The sequence below is a fragment of the Rhododendron vialii genome, chromosome 5a (genome assembly GCF_030253575.1).
Source record: "Rhododendron vialii isolate Sample 1 chromosome 5a, ASM3025357v1".
In the NCBI taxonomy this organism is placed as follows: domain Eukaryota; kingdom Viridiplantae; phylum Streptophyta; class Magnoliopsida; order Ericales; family Ericaceae; genus Rhododendron; species Rhododendron vialii.
In genome coordinates, this window is record NC_080561.1 from 621,159 (window position 1) to 641,937 (window position 20,779).

Sequence of the window (20,779 nt, forward strand, 5' to 3'; positions counted from 1 at the left end):
TTGATATACCCTTTAGGCTTTAAACCTCGCGAATGCATCTTTCGAAATGTCAACACTGATTCCGAATAACATCTACTCTGATTGAATCCAGCAATCATCCCATTTTTTTTTTATCAGCGCAATCATCCCATTCAGTTTGATCCTTTTATTCTCCGTGTCCTCAAAGAACTCTCTTGCCTCACTTCCATATCCTAATCGAGCATATCCCGAAAACAAAGCACCCCAAGAAACTACGTCTGATTCAGACATTGCATCGTCGAGATATTTTTTTGATGCAATAAGTGGTAATGAATGGATATTTTTTTGATGCAATAAGTGGTAATGAATGGATAGAGAAAATTATTGAAAATCGTGTAGAGAGTAAAAAGAGTTTCTCAAAAAAGAACAAAGGCATTGGTGAAAATAAACTGAGGAGTTTTATGAAATTATTTCTCGGCGAAACAGAGGTGGTTGACGAAATCGTGTGCCATGAAAGGGAGTCTGGAACATGAGATGTGTATTTCAACGAAATCGTGTTCAGGAAAGGCGCCTTCAGCAACGTCCGAACAATAAGTAACGCGGGTGTACAAAACGCGATTTTGTTTTCAACAGACTTCTCACTATCAACCTGCGAAGTACCAAGAAAAAGGCTTCTACCCTTTTTCTGCAATTTTCTAACGTATTTTGGAATTAATTTGATGATCCGATTTTCCCACATTGTAGAACTTGTCAATTTTGTTAATCATGTAGAATATCTAGTCGATTGAGTAGCTAGTGATATTTTATCGGAGAAGATATATTTCGAAAAAAAATGAAACAAGTTGAGCTGAACACACATGATTATAACCTTATTAAAGGTGACTCTGATCGGAGGTTTCTCCGGAAATTTCGGACTTAGTGTGGAATAAATTTGATGATCCGATTCGTCCACATTGTAGATCTTTTTAATTAAAATAATTTTGCAGAATATCAAGTCGATCGAAGACTTACTGGTATTCAATCGGAGAAGATATATCGTGCGAAAAATGAAAAAAAGAAAGTTGGACACACTTGATTACAACCTGAAAGTTGGACACACTTGATCAGAGCTGGTGAACTCATCCACAGGGCCAAGGTACAATGAGCGGTGGTTGTTGCATCTAATTCAATTTCTATTAGCGTACAATCTAGTAGCTTTGCAGGTTTTGATTTTATATGCTAACTGTATTAGAAATTGATGCAATATATATGCCTCCTACGTGTTTGACATTTGGCTTCTGAAAGTAAGTCGTTTTCCGGCCTTTGGTTTTCGTGAAGTCTTGATTCCAAAATAAGCAGCAAAGTCGGGATCCATAACTTTGTACCCATTATTTCATCTGAAGTTTTCTGGGCAATTGAGTTTCATATGGCTTGGAACTACACCACCTCTTTCTTTGTCTCTCTCGCAAACATACAAAGGCACATTCTTTCACAGTTACGCACCGGGTGGAATTATTGTCAGGGCTTGTTGGTTGCTTCCATTGAACAAAGCCGCCTTTAAGTAGCTGGTTTGTAGAATCATGGAAGCACACAAAGGGAGGATACGCAGTTTGTAGAATTGGTGTATTCGTGCATACATTATCTCTTTTAGATAGTTTTATTGATGAACCTGTACTTCACGTTCCAGTAAACCCTGGTGAACTAGATGTCCAGAATCATGTTAGTTTAATGAGGCTTAGATAGTAGTATATAATATCACCCAGAATGTTGATCTCCTCATATATTTTGACAATTTAGCTGATTTGGACTTTCTGCAAAGTCTTAAATATTACCTTACTACTCTAGCCAGAATGTTATATTATTCATTGTTATCCTTTGCTATGACTATTATTAAGATATGTTTGTTAACTTAGGTAATGATCCCTCTAACTTGTCTATGTTTTCTTTCTAGCCTGTCCTTCCCTCTTGCTTAGCTGAGTATGAGAGGCTCAGGTGTTGGGTAGCATTTCATGCACTGCATTTCCGCCCAGAAATTTTGGCACTGGGACCCTAATGGTGGAAAGGTAAGAAAATCTGATTGATTGCCTTTTTTGTTAGCAACAGAGAAACATGAAGTATTCTTTCTTTGCATGGGAAACTGACACCATGCAGTCATTTCGGCTTTTCCCTCCAGATACTCGGGCCTTAAGTTCTTTCAGCATCTTTTGTACAAACCTGTCTAATATCTATGTGGGAGGACAGATTTGCATCTTAAGTTGAAAGATGTGAACCAAGTGGCTGTAGGACTTGTGTGGAAGAGCAATTTTGCAACAAATGTTCCTTTGGTTAGGAATATATAAGACATGAACATGCTGACCATCCTTCTTCAGTTGTCATACCTTTGGTCTTGCTAGGGTAAGGTAAGAAAAAATCCAGTTAAGAATGTATTGACATTGGTTAAAAATCGGATTACGGAATCTGGTTTGGCTTGTGGGTACTGATATTCAGTCATTATTGAGCTTGAAAAGATTTAATTGTAGTTAGAGACCACTATAAATTTTTTTTAGCTGAAGTGCAAGCGGTTTAATCATTCCACAATTCGGCATGGGACTCTTGGGTGGAAGTCATGTATGGTTGATTATGACTTGCATTGAGGCATGCAAGTTTGAATCTAAATTCAGGGCCACGCCGGGACACCATTTAACTGTGCACTTCCACTTAGAATAGGTAGTTCTATTCATGATGTATTGCATCATTCAATTGGGATATGCTGCGTTATCCATTGGCTTGATTTAGCTTTCTCTCGTGAAATGCATTTTTTTTCCTTTCTTGAACTGCTATATTTTTTTTCTTGTAACATTTGTCTTCCGGTAGGATGATTGATTGGAAATTAACTTTTCCACAACAGGTTATGAGCATTAGGCCAACCTTATCTTGCTTTCAATCTTGGTCCTGTGAGAGATGCCTTGGCATATACTCCCTCAAACATCCCAAAATACCCTAACCAGACAACACCATTTCACACACATAACACCACCTTCTCTCTCTCTCTCTCTCCCCCCCCTTTTTGTATGTATTTTTGTGCGTATTTCAATAATCGGAGCCTGTAACATTTTAGACCTCATCGAGTACATCAGTCAAGAAAAAAAAATTAAGTTCATCTGATATTGAGATTATTTACTTTCGCAGCCCATTTGTGCAGAGCATTTGTATTGTGGAGTATTGGGAAAAATATATTGTCAACTACTTAATCGGAAACCGTTTTTGCAAAAGTAAATTTTTATTGCTCGAGAATTTGCTTCTGTTTCTTCGATTCCTTGTTTACGGTACAAAATGCATAGTTTGGTTCCTTGCAGTTCTCTCTCTCTGTATGAATATCTCTATACACTTTTAAATTAGGAAATTATTTAATCAGGGTCAGAACCAAACTTGTATCTGGATTCAGGATCAGTGTTCATAATTATGATTTGGTGGTTTAGAGCCTGATTACTATGCTCATTCTTCATTAACTGGATTCATTCTTCTCCATATGGCTAGAGACTAGAGAGGAATGGAATATAATTTTTAGAGGATAAGACTCTTGAGGATATGAACTGGTAGATGTAATCAAAACCAGGACTGCATTTTGGGTGAAGGCAAAATTTGATCTTAAAAAGTACCCAGGTGGATGACATTAAAAGATGCCTCAATGGTATTAGGAGACTGAAAGTGAGGGAAGATGGGTTGTGGCTAAGATTGATTCTATATGGGGGGATTATGTGAAATAATGTGCTGTTGAAGGGGTTGCTGGTGTTGGCAAGGCTAGATAGAAGGTGGGCTTGAGAAGGTGTGAAGCTGGGGTGGATCAGAGTTCATTTGTTTGGTTCTGCTGCTGTAATTTTACATAGGAGGGACTGCAAGAATACTTCAGTCTCTTGGGTGTGTGGTGCTTATGGGATAAGTGTGGATGAGTTGGTTGGTGTGCGCGCGCGCGCGTGTGCCAAACATTTTTTTGGAGCATTGTCAAAAGCTCTAAAACTTGTTTTCAAATTGGATTCGTAGCTGTGTTGCAAACTTGATCGGGTGCTACGAATGCTTGACTGATGCTGTTTTGGAGGCTTACACTATTATGCTATTTGGTTTGGGGAGTAAAATGTGGTTTACAATTAAGGGCTCAATCTGTATGGTCTGCTGGCTTTAGTGTCTACTTTGGTGCTATAACCTACCGGGGATGTTTGCTGCTACAAAATCTGCTTCATGTGCTAATTCTGCAAGGATGTTTGTCCCGGTGTTCCTATGGCTATGTGGGCTAGGCTTTTGTCTTGATGTATCTATTTGTTTGCTTTGTACTTTTGTATTTCCCTTTTGGTTGGCTTCTAGCCAACATCTCTTTCTTTTGCTGTAGCGGGTGGCATATGATTGTCCATGCCTTGGTGCCAACCTAGTTGCAATTAAGGTCTCTACAGTGATGCCATCGTTGTCCGTCTTCCTTTTAATCTTTGTAATCTTTTTGGCATTGATTAGTAAAATCTTTCCTTTGCTGAGGACAAAAAAAACTCTTGCTGTTTGGTTGGTGTTTTAGAAATCTGGCTATGCACTTCTACAACAATTTGTGTTTGATTTACCTGTGGTTGAAAACAACACCTCACACCACCAAGTAAAAAACACCTCAAAGCCCACTAATCCATCCAAGCAAAAAAGAAGAAGCACAAATCTGCATACTTCAGTGTTTTAGGATGGCTGAATAAGTCAATTTTCTACCTCCCTATATGGAATCATCAAATATGCAATAATTGAGCTGTTAAAAAAAAAAAATGCTATAATTGATTGCAGATTTTGGAAGAAAAGAAAATAGAGTTCCCATGGATGTGCTTTCGGACCATTCAAGTATGAAAAATATGTTGCAGATTCAACTGTTCCTCGTATCACAAGATATTAGTCAGGAGATTATTATAGGAAAAAGAAGAAAGAAATATATACAAGTCCCTTCATTCATCTTTTGTATTGTTCTTCCTCTTCTCATTCGGTACTAGAGTAGTTTGCACCATTCAGTGGCAGTTTCCCAATAAAGTTGGAATTCAGACTTCCCAAGTAGAGATGGTCCTCAAACTCCAGGGCCGAAGTCACAAATGACATCATGTCTCCATCGGGATCATCGATTTGGGAAATGTTGCACCCAAATGCTTCAATGCCTAGGAATTGTGAACATATTCCAACCTGCCAGAGGTTAACTGTGATGGACAACCCACAGGAAGTTAGCTCCAGATAGACGGGTGTATGAATTCGCCATGAGATTTGTTAGATTGTCGAGTTTTAATACGAAATATTTGAAAGCGGGTTTTCCGGTCATCTATCATAGTTGTGTTTTGGTGTTTAATACCTGAAGCAGAGCAATCCAAAATGATCCATCAGGAGCAAGTTTGATGTTATCAGGTCCACCAGGAAGGTTGTCCACAAAAATCTCTGTTTTTCCTTTGCCTTCTCCACTTAGCCAATACTTTAGGCACCGAAATCTGGCCAACAAACAGAAATGGCAAGATATGAGAAAGAACTGCCTCTGTCCCCATTTGCAGCCTTGCCCTCTTATCGAATCAAGAAAGTACTTTCATGGAAAACTTCATATTCATTTTTACCAATCAAAAGATGTCATTTCGTTCATGTAGATAAAATGTTGAAAAAATCATCACGAACCGAATAATTTACAAAAATATTAGAGGATCTTTTGTTGAATCCAGAATAGTGAAACTAAAAGAGGATGGGGGGAGTAATATGTTACCATACCAACAATTCAAGAAGGAAGCAAGCACTACTTATCTACAAGTAACTATAACCTTAAATCATCCATTTTTTTTTTCCCATCTGTTAAATGTTTTTTCTAACAAATTTCACTTATTTCCAAGTTTCGCAGACAACCAAATAATCTTGGTCAACCGAAAGCGCGACACCATTTACAAAACAAAGGCCACCAAGCACTATCGATGTCTCGTTCAACACGGGATCATATTTGAGAAGCTGCCCGTGAGGCTTTGCCTCAAGCACATCAAAGTACCAGTCGTGAAGTCCAAACTTGGTGCTTGCGATACTGAAGTATAAGCTACCATCTGTTGCTTCGATCACATCATCTGCAAACGTAATTAACAACACAAGAACGGAAGCTGATATTTTTATGTCCACGGATAATCCCCAGCATGTGAAAAGTAATTTAAATCTCTTCAACAAAATTGGAATTTTAACATGACGAGCGCTGAACCTGATATTCATAATAGATTTTCAAGGGGATTGATATTTGCTACTGGCTACCTTGCAAGTGACAAGACAAGGAAAAATCCAAAAACCAAAAATGTCATAAAAGACTGAATAAGTACTTGAGTACAACAGCCATGAATCAGTTTCATATACCACCAAACCATAGTACATCATCAGTAGAAATTGGTCCCAACAGAAAGATTCCCTTGCTTAACCAAGTGCCACAAGTCTTCTTTTCCAAGTTGAAACCCTTTACATATCAATACTGCTATGGCCTTTAATCTATATGAGGACAAAAGAAATGTCACGGAGACTTGTGCCTGCATGTCCGTTTTCTCATCTAAATTTAATTATACAGTAGGGTGTGGTTCCTGTAGACTGCAGACATACCAGAGCCAGCTTACGTGCACCTCTAGAGCACCTCAACTAACTAGGGGTCCTGAAGTTAACTCCCGGGACAATCTCCAATGGACCAAGGGAATTTATTATTATTTTTCTCGTGGTGGAAATAGTAGTATCAGTTAATCTAACTTGAGTCTTTCATGGCTTAAGAGGTTGTAATTATTTCAGCAGAGAATTTCCTTCATCTTATCACATGATAGAAGAATTTACGGCACAACCACAAACACCATTCGTGGTCTAACTATGCAGTTGGTGATCATTCAAGGGCCATACCAGCATTCTGGTAGTAAAACAGAGAACTACCCTAGATTATCATGTCCCCAAGCCTCAACCATTAAAACATGACATATACCTATACCTTATTTTTGTGTCGTTGACATGGGATGCAAGAACACTTACTCCATCTTCACCAAACTCAAGCAAACCCTGCGCACCACAAACTATTACCATTACTTCTATGAACGACTACTTCACATGGATGGAATTAGTGGTTTAAAATACCCAATCTTTAACAAATTAAGCCACATGATGTCATGAACTTCTACATCACATGGATAATCAATAATTGTGTCATAGTGTATATGAAAAGTTAATGAAATTGGGACACTACTCAAGGCACCATTCATTTCTCCTCTATATTCTGCTAATGTTCATACTCCGTATTACCTTCTCAGCATCATAGACAATGAGACTGCCATGTTTTGTTATTGTCAGTCCAAGTAAAGCATCGCTTTCAATCCTCCTCCAATCCTCCCACGAGCCGTCTCTATGCAATCTTTTAATCCAACCATCTCTTGTAGCTGTGTAGAGAGTCCCATTTTTATTGATACACACGTCTTCTGGCTTATCCAAAATCCCTTCTCCTAGTTTTATAACTCTCTGAGAACAAAATCAAACATCATTGTAATAAGATTAATCGTGTTATAAAGGCATATACTAAAATACTTACGTAACCGAAGACTAGTTCACCTGTAATTGCCTGTTTGTGGGAAGAAGGGAAGCGGAAGAGGCTGGAGGAAGTTCAAGTGGCTCCGGAGTGAAGGGTGAGAAGAAGAAGACTTGAAGTATAATTGCCAGAAAACAACTTAAAATAAAGATTGAAAAACCCATTAAGTAAGCTCTGGAGGTCTGTCCTGAGGCTGCTGCTACAGAATCCATTGGTTTTGTGGGGATGGAAACTTGGGTATGGAAGATAAGGTTGTAACTAAAGGCTCTGAAGTTTTGTGGTGCAATAAGCGAAGTCTGATAGTTTGTCCTAAATGTGGCTTTCAGAAACTATAGATGGAGTTTGACTAATACTGGTTGAGAGGTCTTAGTGTTGCTCCTTTTTGGACTGGATCCGGAATAATACAATTCCAACATCAAAACAAGGATAGAAGGGATTCCTTGACTTACATAAATCTATGCAAGTTAAGACTAGGGAAAAAGTAAAATGATATCAAAACTACAAATGAACCTAATAACAGAGAATTTGTCAATGTTAGTTAGTAGAAAGCATAAATTTGGAATGAATGATTACAATTTAAAGTCTCTCATGCTTACTGCTGAAGAAGAATTGGTCACTTAGTCGAGGTGTGCGTAAGTGGGCCTAAATACCTAGTTATAAAAGAAAAGAAGAAAAAGAAGAAGAATTGGTCACCATACCTTCAGAGGAAGCTTGCATCACCTATTTGTACACCATACCTGCGACCACATTGGATATGACCGATTGAATCAATACAAAAATCATCACTCTCAAGTCTACTCTTCCATAAACTGATAGCAGTCATCACTGACGTCCAAGACATGCACTACGTTCAAGTCTATCCCTTTGTCCTTGAATTCCCTAAATAGCATCAGTGCCTCATCCACAAAGCCGTTTCTCGTAAGCCAACTAACTTGTGCACTGCAAGTGTCTATATTGAATGCGTTCATTTCATCAAACACTTGTGACATATGTTAACTACAACCGCTTTTCCCATACATATCCATAAGGGCGCTGAAATGCATTTGTCCGATTCCATTCCCATGTTGATAACATCCCCATGAATTTGACTACCGAAAATAAAATCCTCCAAATCCCCCACTGCAGGAAGAAAACTTGATATACCAGTCCCATTAGGCTTTAAACCTCGCGAATGCATCTTTTGAAATGTCAACACCAATTCCGATCACTTTATTCTCCGTGTCCTCAAAGACCTCTCTTGCCTCACTTACATGTCCTAGTCGAGCATACCCCAAAAATAAAGCACTACAAGAAACCACGTCTGGTTCAGGCATTGCATTGAGCAGCTTATGGGCATCCTTTAATTGGCTGCATTTGACAATTGACATACATACGAACCAAGTACGACTTTACAAAGGGACATGAATCGAGCCTGGGGTCCAATGCAATGCCATGAACCTGTCGTCCAGCTTGACCATTGTGGGGAGGACTTGAATGGTGTTATTGAGCAGTGCATGCCTTGAACACTGTGGTGAGGATAAAGGCATTCATGAACGCGAGTTTTTATCCTTGGCCACAAGGAATTACATATGGCCGCGAAAAATTGAAAGCATGATACGATTCCTCCGTGTTTTACATGCCCCTTCGCCGCAAGGAATTACATTCACTTTGTTTGGTTTAGATTTTAGAAAGTTATTTTTGAGAGTTGGAGTGGTAATGAGTGGAGAGAGATAGAGAGAAAGATTTATTGAAAACTGTGCCGAGAGTTGAGAGTTACTCTCAAAAAGTCCATCCAAGCAAAGTGATTACAGTTGGACGCATATAATTACCCTTTTCCGTAAGGAATTACATTTGGCCGCATAATAGTGAAAACGTGATCATAGTACACGAATCCCTCGTGTTTTACATGCCTCCTAGACGCGCTTAATTGCAGTTGGCCGTGGAAAATTACCCATGGACGCAAGAAATTACATTTGGCCGCTAAATATTGAAAGCGTGATCATTGTCCACGATTCCTTTGTGTTTTACATGCCTTGTAGACGCAAGGAATTACATTTGGCCGCGGATAATTACCATTGGCCTCGTTTAACTACATATGGCCGCTAAATATTGAAAGTGTGATCACTGTCCACGATTTCTTCGTGTTTTACATGCCTTTGGTCGCATGTTCAACATGCGAAGTACGGAGAAAAAGGTTTCTCTCCCTTTTTTTGCACTTTGCTAACGTATTTTGGAATTACTTTGATAATCCGCACATTGTAGAAATTTTCAAATTCGTTAATCATGTAGAATATCTAGTCGATCAAATAGCTACTGACATTTTACCGAAGGAGATATTTCGAAAAACAATGAAACGATTTGAGCTGGGCACATTACAACCTTATAAAAGTCAACTTTGATTACAATCGAAAAGGAGGCTTTTCCGCCGTTGTTGGCAAATTTCTGACCTTAGTTTGGAATCAATTTGATGATCCGATTTGTCCACATTGTCGAGGTGTGTTTGCAACTCGGGCGGTCGGAGCTGGTGAACTATGACCACATGGGCCAAAGGTACAATGGGTGGTGGTTGTTGCATCTAATTCAGTTTCTATGGGCGTACAATCTAGTAGCCTTGTGGATTTTGATTTTATATTGGTTACGGTATTAATTATTGATGCAATGTATATGCCTACCACGTGTTTGACATTTGGCTTCTGAAGTAAGTCGTTTTTCGGCCTTATGGTTTTTTTGTGTAGTCTTAATTTCAAAATAAGCAGCAAAGTCTGGATCCATAGCTTTGAACCCATTCTTTCAACTGAAGTTTTCTGGGCAATTGAATTTCATATGACTTGGAACAACATCTCTCTCTTTGTCACTCTCGCAAACATACTAACAAAGGCACAGTCTTTCGCAGTTAGCCAGTTACCCACCGAGTGAAATTATTGTCACGGCTCGTTGGTTGCTTCCATTGAACAAAGCAGCCTTTAAGCAGCTGGTTTGTAGAATCATGGAAGCACACAAAGGGAGGATATGCAGTTTGTAGAATTGGTGTATTTGTGAGTACATTATCTCTTTTGGATAGTTTTATTGAAGAATCCGTACTTCACGTTCCAGTAAACCCTGCTGAACTAGATTTCCAGAATCATGTTAGTTTAGTGAGGGCTTAGATAGTATATAATATCACCAAGAATGTTGATCTCCTCATATATTATTCTTACAGTATAGCCGATTTGGACTTTCTGAAAAAGTCTTAAATATTACCTTACTACTCTAACCAGAATGTTATACTGTTCATTGTTATCCTTTGCGATGACTATTTTTATGATATGTTCGTTATCTAAGGTAATGATCTCTCTAACTTGTCCATGTTTTCTTTCTAGCCTGTCCTTCCCTCTCGCTTAGCTGAGTATCAGAGGTGCAGGTGGTGTTGGGTAGCATTTCATGCGCTTCATTTCCACCCAGAAATTTTTGCAGTGGGACACCGAATGGTGGAAAGGTAATAAAATCTGATTGATTGCCTTTTTTGTTAGCAACAGAGAAACATGAAGTATTCTTTCTTCGCATGGGAAACTAACACCGTGCAGTCATTTCGGCTTTTCCCTCCAGATACTCGGGCCTTAAGTTCTTTCAGCCTCTTTTGTACAAACCTGTCTAATATCTGTGTGGGTGGGAGGACAGATTTGCGTCTGCAGTTGAAAGATGTGAACCAAGCGGTTGTAGGACTTGTGTGGAAGAGCAATTTTGCAACAAATGTTCCTTTGGTTAGGAATAGCTAAGACATGAACATGCTGACCATCCTTCTTCAGTTGTCGTACCTTTGGTATTGCTAGTGTGAGGCAAGAAACAATCCAGTTAAGAATGCATTGACACTGGTTAAAAATCAGATTACGGAATCTGGTTTGGCTTGTGGGTACTGATATTTCAGTCATTATTGAGCTTGAAAAGATTTAATTGTAGTTAGAGACCACTATCATTATTTTTTTTTTGCTAGAGTGCAAGCGGTTTAATCATTCCACAATTCAGCATGGGACTTTTGGGTGAAAGTCATGTATGGTGCTCTATTAGTTGATTATGACTTGCATTGAGGCATGCAAGTTTGAATCTAAATTTTGGGCCACGCAGGGACACCAATTAACTGCGCACTTCCATTTAGAATAGATAGTCCTATTCATGATGTATTGCATCATTCAATTGGGATATGCTGCTTTATCAGTTGGCTTGATTTAGCTTTCTCTAGTGAAGTGCAATCTGTTTCCTTTCTTGAACTGGTATATTTTTTTCTTGTAACATTTGTCTTCCGGTAGGATGATTGATTGGAAATTAACTTTTCCACAACAGGTTACGAGCGGCTTTCAATCTTGGCCTTGTGAGAGATGCCTTGGCATATACTCCCTCAGACATCCCAAAATACCCTAACCAGACAACACCATGTCACACACATTACACCCCCCCGCACTTCCCCACCACACCCACACACTTACATAGTCGCAACGCACACACAATGGATACTTCAATTGATATCGATACAGGTGCAGAGGAATGGTGTGAACACTTCGATAGGAGTGACTTAAATACCTCACTCACGTACCAATCTACATTTACTTGGTGTATACTCGCTCCAATAGTCCAATTACCCTATGGAATTAGGAAAGATAGAAATAGGAATTTTTTTTTTTTTGATAATATTGGTTCCATTGTTCAATAAAGCTGTAGAAAAATTGGAGTCTTATGAATCCAAATGTGTTGAGGCATTTAAATTCCCCCGAATCCTCTTGCTGCTTCTCCTATTTTAGTTTAATGGTATCCTCCTAGTGCAGGAACTTTGAATCTAAACATGGATGGCAGCTGGTATGAAAGTAATGGAAAAGGAGGTTTTGGTAGTGTTTTCAAAACAGAAGAATGCAGATGGCACCTTGGTTAGTACGGCAAGTTCACATTTACCTCAAGTTGGAAGCTGAAATCTGGGCCAACTATTGGGGCCTAACCATCATCTTAGTGAAAGGGATGACCAATGTGAAGATCGAGTCTGAGTCACTTCAGGCTGCCAATTCGATTAGGAAGGAGCTCCTCCAACCTGGCTGCACGGTGCTGTCATTAGGATGCTTAATTTTTGTTATTCAAAAAGAGCTGCTCCATTGGATTCATTTGTCAACAAGCCTATCAAAGTGCCGATCACCTAGCAAGACTTGGATCTGAGCAAGATGAAGAACCCATAGTGTGCGTCCACATGCACATTTTGTGCTCGAAGACGCCATGGGGACGAGTTGGCTTAGGGATCAACCTGAGTTGTTTATGTATTATGTAGTTATAGTTGTGTTCTCTTCGCTATTACAAGCCAGTTAGCAATTATTCATTCATAGTGTTTGTAATTAGGAAGTTTAAATGACTACTTCTAGGCACTTTATTACACTTTCTTTTTTTACTACACACATTTTGCTAAGAACATAGGTATTCCATTTCATGATGCTTTAATAATCTAAAAATATTGTACAGTATGTGAATTGTACGGTTTTCGAAGTTATACTTGCGAGGGAGGTCTTTGATCAAATACATCCATTTATTGGTTTAGTTGATTGTTGGTTATTAATTGATTTACATTTGACGATTTCTCCGTCTTATAATGCTCAAAGTTAGCATTGATCAACTGGATGTTAGTAGCTTGGTTTTCTTTTTCTTTGTCAAATTCACTTATTGAACTTGCACAATGTACAGAGATATAGCTATGGGTGGAATATCAGTAGCTGGAGTACTCAATGATGGCAACAATGCGGGGGCATTGTTGTATGGTTGGTTAAGGTTATGATCAGATTTGTCTGTAAGTGCCTTCAGGCACGGGCAAGGCGCTAGTGGAAAGACATTGCCAATAGGCCTTTGGCCCAATGGCATTAAGGTACACCTAAGGTCAGAATTTCAACTACTCTTTCAAGGTACTAATCTAACAGTTCTAACAATACTGACTTCCACCGATTAAAAAAAAAAGAAGAAGGACGTCGCTTGTTCTGTCAACTAACGGCTGCAGCTGCCGTCAGACTTCTATTGTGTCCTCAACGCTTCAAACGCTGTCATATATCTTGCTGGAACAAAGGCTTGTATGGACTGCTGGCATCCTCTAGATCTCGTAATTTGTGTGCTCAGAGTCTTTCCTTCGAACCTCCACATTCCATATGGATTTGCATATATGTGTTGGGCAAATTTATGTTCACTAAAATTATGGGCTCATTGTCATGGCCACTTGTAGGTGTAGGCCTGTTTTGTCTATAATCAAGAATTCTATAAGGAACGCAATTAATTATGATCTCGCTTCAGGTTATAGAAGTATGATGTTGGACATTCTCCTAAGTTCTGGTTGCATTGAATTTCATAAGATTGCAACACTTTTTCAAAAGCAGGAAAGAAAGAAAACATGCTATCACTACATAAGTTTTCAATTTAAAAGACAGCAGAAAGGAACATGAAGTAAAACTGAATTTCCCTGATCTTCAATAGAATTGGGAAAATATTCATAACCGACCAGCAGCATTGCTCCATATTGACCGAACTCCAGGAATATCAATGATCACTTCACCGCAAGACGTCAGTCAAACTTCAAACGAGAATCTCAAAATCAGCAAGCGGATTCATTCAGAAACAGATCTGACTAATTGAAAAGAGTAGTTTGAAACCGGAATTTTCGGTCTATGCAATCAAGCAAAATCAAGGATTTGACCCACATCATCTACTTCAATGGCTAAGAAAACTGACGTGCTGCAAAACCATTTCCAGAATGCCTTGAGATGGCACCAAAATTGCACAGCATGCATGAGAGGATTTGTCTAACTTTGAAACAGCTTCATCATAAATGCTTATCCATTATCAAAGAATTGAAATCCCCATCATCTATTGCTAGAGCTGAGAATCACGATACATCACCACACAAAATCAGGAGATCATGGATTACCACCCTTCCTGCGTTGTATTGCACGATAGGATTTAAACAAAACATTTCCTCCAAGGTACCAAGACTCAAGACACAGGACAGACGCATCAAAAACCAAACCAGAACAGACCTATAAGACCTCAAGACCAAACTGACCCAAAACCCAAAACCCGATAACAAACCAGTGGACCAAAACAAGGAAAGCTAATCCAGCAGACTAAAAACCCAAAACTTGCCAACAAATCAGAGTCACTACTATAGACACAACCAAAACAAACCCCAAACCATCCACAAGAAACAATAGCAGACACCACCCCCTTCCGGAACACTATAAAGGAAAACCACCCTAAACACTACACGAAAAACTAGAAACCTGGAACCACAAATCAACCCACAAAAGCCCAGCCCTGAAAATAACTCAAAACAGACCCAAGAACCCTTGATACAACGAGAGAGCATCATGGAAAGAAACCAGCAAACTACTACATGGATATTCTAGCCCTTTTCAGTCTTCTATACCATGAATACACCATGAATTCAGAATACAATACCTCATGTATTTCTAATTCCTTAGTCTGGTGACTCTGGTCATGATAGTATTTGTGTGGAACAAAACTGGTTTGAGGAAGATTTGAGGCTCAACCAAAGGTAGGAAATTGAAATCAGATAGGACTTAAAGTGCTTAAGTTGAATAGTCCAAGAGTATCTCCAGCAATACTATTTTTTTTGTATTTAAAAGGAATATAATTTTTTGTATTTGAATGTGTCAAGGTAGGAAGGAATATAATTTTTTGTATTTGAATGTGTCAAGTAGGATTTCTGGAGGGTGGGGGAATCACAAATTACCCTTGGAGGACACACCTTTATGAGTGTGGTAGTGGGGTCGTTGCAGCAAGAAATTGGACTATTCTCTAAAGACACTCATAGAAACAAGATACGTGCGCATGACCGTCTATCGCGCCAAACCGTTCCAGAACCATAATTGTTTCTTGTACTGTGTGTGGTAGGCGTAAGTTTGATTCCAAAGACCTAGTTCAAGACTTTGTTCACTACGGTTCTTCCAATTGAAACTTGCTAACACTACACCCATTGCGCAGTAAAAGCATCTTGTAAAATTTTAAATTATGTGGGGGATGGTTGTTCTAATTGAATATTTTACTCTAATATATTTAATTAGATTTGATTTTGATGTATTAAATATCAGATACAGGTGATTTCACGTGGGTTTCTAAGGGAGAAATTGCTGGTAGAGATTATTAAGGGCGGTTAAACGCACTTAGACTTGATCTTCTCTTTTGTTTGAGGGTTATTAAGGGTGGTTAAACCCACTTAACTTGGTCTCCCCTCATTTCCGAATATCTCTCCTACAAATTAGAGGAGTATTCCCTCAACCCTAACAGACTATATTTTCTATATATATACTCATATACCTATGCAGCTAAGAGATATACACATACAGCAAAATACTCCTTGCTCGACTCACTCTTGTTTTACCGTATACAGAAAAATCTTTTAGCCTTTTCTTCTTCCAATCAGTACTCTATTTTGGAAAATAAAAGCTTGTGATATTTCCTGTACTCTATGTTTGAGGTGGGTTGCTTTCATTGATTATTTCGAGTGTCGGGAAACTATTGGTTCATGATCAGTTCGATTCACTGCACATAAGAAAGAAAACTCGAAGGTCGTATGTTGTTCCCCGCGAGATGGAGAGCTCATTGAAGGTATGTCGCTAAAATTTATGAGTTCTGATCGTACATGAAAAATGATCAAGCACAAAAAAAAAGAGAGTGGATTTCCGGTTCCATTGCCCTAAACATTAACTCCTCATGTGGTTAGTACCATTGCTTATATTTTCTCTCTTTTCTTAAAATCATGTGTGAAGAATTTGTTTGCCTCGCTCCAAGTTAAGCAAAAAGAGTTTTGTATAGATGACATACAACTTGGTCTCACTCTCTTGAAGAAGTCTTCCTGAATGTTACGGAAAAAAGCAGAACTACCGAACCCTCTAATTGACGACGGCGTGATGATTTTGACATTGGAATCAGGACTTGCATTGCTGGTAGTGTCTCTAACCTCTCCATTTCGATAAAGAAATCTAGATTTTTTTATCAAATCATAGGTTCTAATTGTCAATGAATTAAATTCATTTTAATATTTTCAAATGTCTTGAACGAAAAATCCGTACAGAATGATGTGACAGCCGTGAACTTTATCATTTTTGTTTTGTGAATTTACCCATTTGAAAGCTAAACATCGTTCAAAAAGGTCATCTATAACATCAACAGCGTCACGTCCACATTATTCAAGCCAGGTACTCTGAAAAAACAAGATGGAATTTTGAATTTCATTTTGCTTAGTAAGCCCAATTGGCTTGTCTATCTTCTTTGAATTTTTGTCGTTGTATTGATGACACAGATACCCATGGGAGTCGAGCATATAGGTATTCCGGAATCAGAATCAGCCCAGAACGTTAGAGACCTCATGGTAGAGGTGTATTGGGAACAAGACGCTGATGGAAACCTCTGCATCACTGGCCACTCAGTTGAGATCCCAATCCTTGACAATGTCGATTGCACTTTACCTTCAACTCTTCTCAAGGAAGGTCCATGTCTTGGAATTGTGATCGAAATGCCACTAACGAGAAGTCTATTCCTTAGACAATAACTTCGAGTGTTTGAGTCAATGAAGATGGATTCCCATAAATGGTGACTATTTTGTTGGTTGTGAGATACTCCCTCCGTCCCATTCTTTTTGTCTACTCATTGTCTCAAATTGTTTGTTCAGTTTTAGAAGACCAAGGAAGAAATCCTATAAAAATACTATTTTACCCTTTTCTCTCTCTCTCTCTCTCTCTCTCTCTCTCTCTCTCTTTTGTATTAAGCTATCCTTTCTCTCTTTCTTGAATTGATGTGACAAGTACAATTTGAATTGAAGGACATTGGTGGAAAATTTATTTTCCAAAGTGTAATGATTGTTTCCCCTTAATAAGTTGAATTTCCCAAATTAGACAAACAAATCGGGATAGAGAGAGTATCTTGATAATGCATGTGTTGATAAATTGTACTGATCATTTTACCCCTCTAATGCACAAATGGTGACTATCCTGTTGGTTGTGAGTTATTTCTAAGCCCGTTCATGGATCATCTCCTTCAAAGGAAAATTGTATATATATAACTTTATAAATTCTACGAACTTTAAGATTATTGTTGCAGCGACTGGTCTATCAAACTTCAAAGAATTAACAATGGCATCGAGATGGATGGAACCAATTGATAACTGGAGTTCAGTAGTTCTTATCTAGATTTAAGGTAATCTTTCCTCTTTAGCCAAGAACAACCTTTATTACTTGCATTATGTACCAGAATTTTGTTGAAGAAGCAATGCATTTGGTTCTTCCGTCAACTCTTAATGTCAAATAATTGTGGCATCCAGTTCCATGGGTTTGACTTCGGTGTTGATTTGTTACGGTTTTTCTTTGTTTTTTGTTTTATTTTGTTTTGTTGTATTTTCTTTGTTTTTTCGGACCGATAGAGTTCCGGTCCTTTGTACTTTATTTTTGTTATATATATGAGATGATCTTGTTTGTCAAAAAAAAGTTCCATGGGTAAACGACAACGTGACTTGTTAAACTGAAATGTGGAAATGTAGATACATGAACCTCTACTAATCTCATCTCGTCATCTTTTGATTTTTGATGACATATAAAAATATTGCGATGACATTATGTATACTACTTTTAAAAGCACGAAAATCCTACTTTTCGCTTTTCAAAAATGCCCCCACTAGTTCCTATGAATTCCAACCCTATCCCATGCCCCTTACCCACCCGGCCACCCCTCCTAACCAGTATGTGTCTTTTACCAAATTAAAACATTAACTATTTGGCTAGCCATTGCCTAACCAATGGCATCTCTTTGGTAAAAGGGAAAAAAATTTGCCATCTCTCCGTATGATATTAAAACCAAAAACGAATGGCCTTTGCAGTTTTGGTTACTACCAAGTGTTCAACGGATCTTGTAGCCCTTTTGGAATGCATCATGTTTGATAGTAAAGCCTCTTCTGTCCTCTTGATTTGACACAGTAAGGATTGAATAACCTGTTAATATTTAAGCGCATTCCACTTAGCCACACTGTTTCATCTTCTACCCTCCTCTGCATTTTTCGGCAACAAGTACCTGTTCAAGCTTGTCACATGCCGGGCTGGTTCACCAACAAACTTCAACTTCTCCAAAGGAACAAAGATTGTGGGTATTAGTGTCACTTTATTTCCCTTTGGTTTAATTTTGAATAGATACGCATCAGTACATCATTTTTTTTTAACATGATTAGTTGCTCTCCCTCTGATTTAAATTTTATCATTAATTGGTTTATTTCTGAGTAAAATACAGTGAGTTTTGTTGTACATAGGTTGCTCACCAATTACACGACAAAATGTCTAAACAATAAATTAACAAGTGCGTTGTTTTTTTAATGAGCGTAATGGCACATCAACAACAGAGATTTGTTCCTTGGTTTGCGATTCTCGCATTTCATTGATTTTTAGAAAAAGTACGATTCTGAAATAAAACGTAAACAGTATTGACTCCAATGGTTTTCATTATAGCAAGAATAAGAGAAGAAGACGTTGCATAACCACATGCTCGCTACACTGCGCCCCTACTTCATTCGACGATAATCAAACATGGCATCCACACTCCTATTTGTTGTTCCAACACCGAATTTCCTCTTCAAATTGTGATACCAAGTTCATTGTTTCACTGGCTGAAGTAAGCCAATTTTTTAAAATTGAATTCTCAAGTTTTGTGACCATGTATGACCCTTCAGTTGCGGGAGTCCACCCGTGCACATAGCCATATTATTTGTTTGACTTTATGTATTATTGAATTTTGCCATTTGATACTCAAGCACACTGTTCCTACCAGTTGCAGGGAGCCCAAGAAATACATCCATCTTAAACTTTCATTGACCCAAAGTGGGATGAAACACTAGAGATTATGAAAGTGAATGAGTTGAAGTGAGCCGGAGTCATTCTTATGACAGTTTTAACCGGATAATGGCCCAAGATGCTATAGAGGTCACATTGTTTCTTAAATGAATTGGAGTCGCCGTATGGAGTAGATGATAGGCAAAGTAGGTCTTCTTTGAGGCTTGCTTTCTGATTTAGATATTAGAAATTTGACGACTAATTTTTTTGGATGACTGGATGTTCGGGCCAGTTTTCCCTCACCTAGACTAATTCAATTCGCCTTGAAGTTAATAACCTAGCAAACCCTCCAATGACCCCAATGTTTAGTATATTTTGCCTTCGTGGGATTTGAACATGCGATCTCCTAGAGGACAAGTACTTATTATCTTTCTCATACCCACTTGACCAAACTCCTTGGCGTTAGAAGTTGGAAGACTACTAGGATTAGCATGCTAACTTTTATGAGCTATATGCATGCTGAACTTATGAATTTTGAATTGTTGGCTTTTAGTTGCGGAAAATGTAAGATGGTTATACATTCAAGGAATTTGAACAAGCACAGAGAAAGCTGTATTTGTTTACGTTCTATTAAAACTGTTGCATTCACATTAAGTTGAAGGTTGCAAACTATTCACGTGCGAAGCACGTGCATCCTTACTAGTAGTTAAAAACAGATGTAATCATCACACCAAACTCGTTATTGGAGTAATATTATTTTTCCATCCTCCCTACTGGTTGTCTCTATTATTTCGAGTCCCAAATATTTGAAAGTGCGGCTAGCGTATAGTAGTAGCTAATTAGTGAGTACAATAAATAAAACTCGCGTGCTACACTTCATGTGGGGCCTACACCATGTTGTAAACCAAAATGAAATCATATAGTAAGTATCAAGCATGAAACACCCAGCTTTCATTTGTTACTAAGCAAGCATTAAAAGATGAAGTTAAAGATGGCTACCACGGATTTGACCAAGTAAAACTAATAGACATAAAGAACTGGAAATTCAAGTTGTATTAATCTCTGGGAGTAAATCCAACCGTCCTAGCTAGAATGTGTTTAATTTGGGGTTAATCACACGGTCTGTTCGCATCTTTTAGGAGATTTTTTTTGGGTGCAAATAGCTAGGGTACAGTCCACGTGGTACCCGAGCACACATCCTAGCCGTCCAAAACACTAGGATTTAGAAGCCGAGAAAGAGGAGAGAGAGTGGTCGACTGAGTAGAAGAGAGAGTGCTCGGATCTGGGCCGTCCAAACGTGATAATCAGCGATGCAACTTGATTCTGGTGTGATGGTGAACATGGGTTTGGCTATACATGGAACCTTGGTTCCATCAGATAATCAAGTTAAGGAGTAGTGTAGACTGTGTAGCAATGTAAATGCAGAAAAAGTGTAGAGCATCGAGAGAACACCTTGTAAAGCTTTGTTCCCGGCCGATTCCTCCGTGGAGTA

At 38.5% G+C, this 20,779-nt stretch overlaps 1 protein-coding gene, 3 long non-coding RNA genes and 1 pseudogene across 5 annotated transcripts; 3 read left to right on the plus strand and 2 right to left on the minus strand.

Annotated features, from left to right (window-relative positions):
• Nucleotides 1-1,091: 1,091 nt before the first annotated feature.
• Nucleotides 1,092-4,451, plus strand: LOC131325306 (uncharacterized). Of its 2 annotated transcripts, XR_009199650.1 has the most exons (3): nt 1,092-1,566; nt 1,889-2,000; nt 3,332-4,451. It is a non-coding gene; the product is annotated as an uncharacterized LOC131325306 (long non-coding RNA). The 2 variants fall into 2 exon arrangements; XR_009199649.1 differs by having other exon boundaries at nt 1,092-2,000.
• Nucleotides 4,170-7,851, minus strand: LOC131325304 (protein STRICTOSIDINE SYNTHASE-LIKE 4-like; annotated as a pseudogene).
• Nucleotides 7,852-10,089: 2,238 nt separating this feature from the next.
• On the plus strand, nt 10,090-13,015 carry LOC131325307 (uncharacterized). The gene is made up of 2 exons (XR_009199652.1): nt 10,090-10,503; nt 10,828-13,015. It is a non-coding gene; the product is annotated as an uncharacterized LOC131325307 (long non-coding RNA).
• A 772-nt stretch (nt 13,016-13,787) lies between these two features.
• Nucleotides 13,788-15,134, minus strand: LOC131325308 (uncharacterized). The gene is made up of 2 exons (XR_009199653.1): nt 14,915-15,134; nt 13,788-14,392 (listed from the first exon to the last, which is right to left on the minus strand). It is a non-coding gene; the product is annotated as an uncharacterized LOC131325308 (long non-coding RNA).
• Nucleotides 15,135-15,192: 58 nt separating this feature from the next.
• LOC131325305 (ABC transporter A family member 2-like) lies at nt 15,193-17,125 on the plus strand. Its single transcript, XM_058357495.1, has 2 exons — nt 15,193-16,422; nt 16,779-17,125. The coding sequence occupies exons 1-2, from the start codon at nt 16,336-16,338 to the stop codon at nt 17,025-17,027; spliced, it is 336 nt and encodes a 111-aa protein (XP_058213478.1). The 5' UTR covers nt 15,193-16,335; the 3' UTR covers nt 17,028-17,125.
• The last annotated feature ends 3,654 nt before the right edge of the window (nt 17,126-20,779 follow it).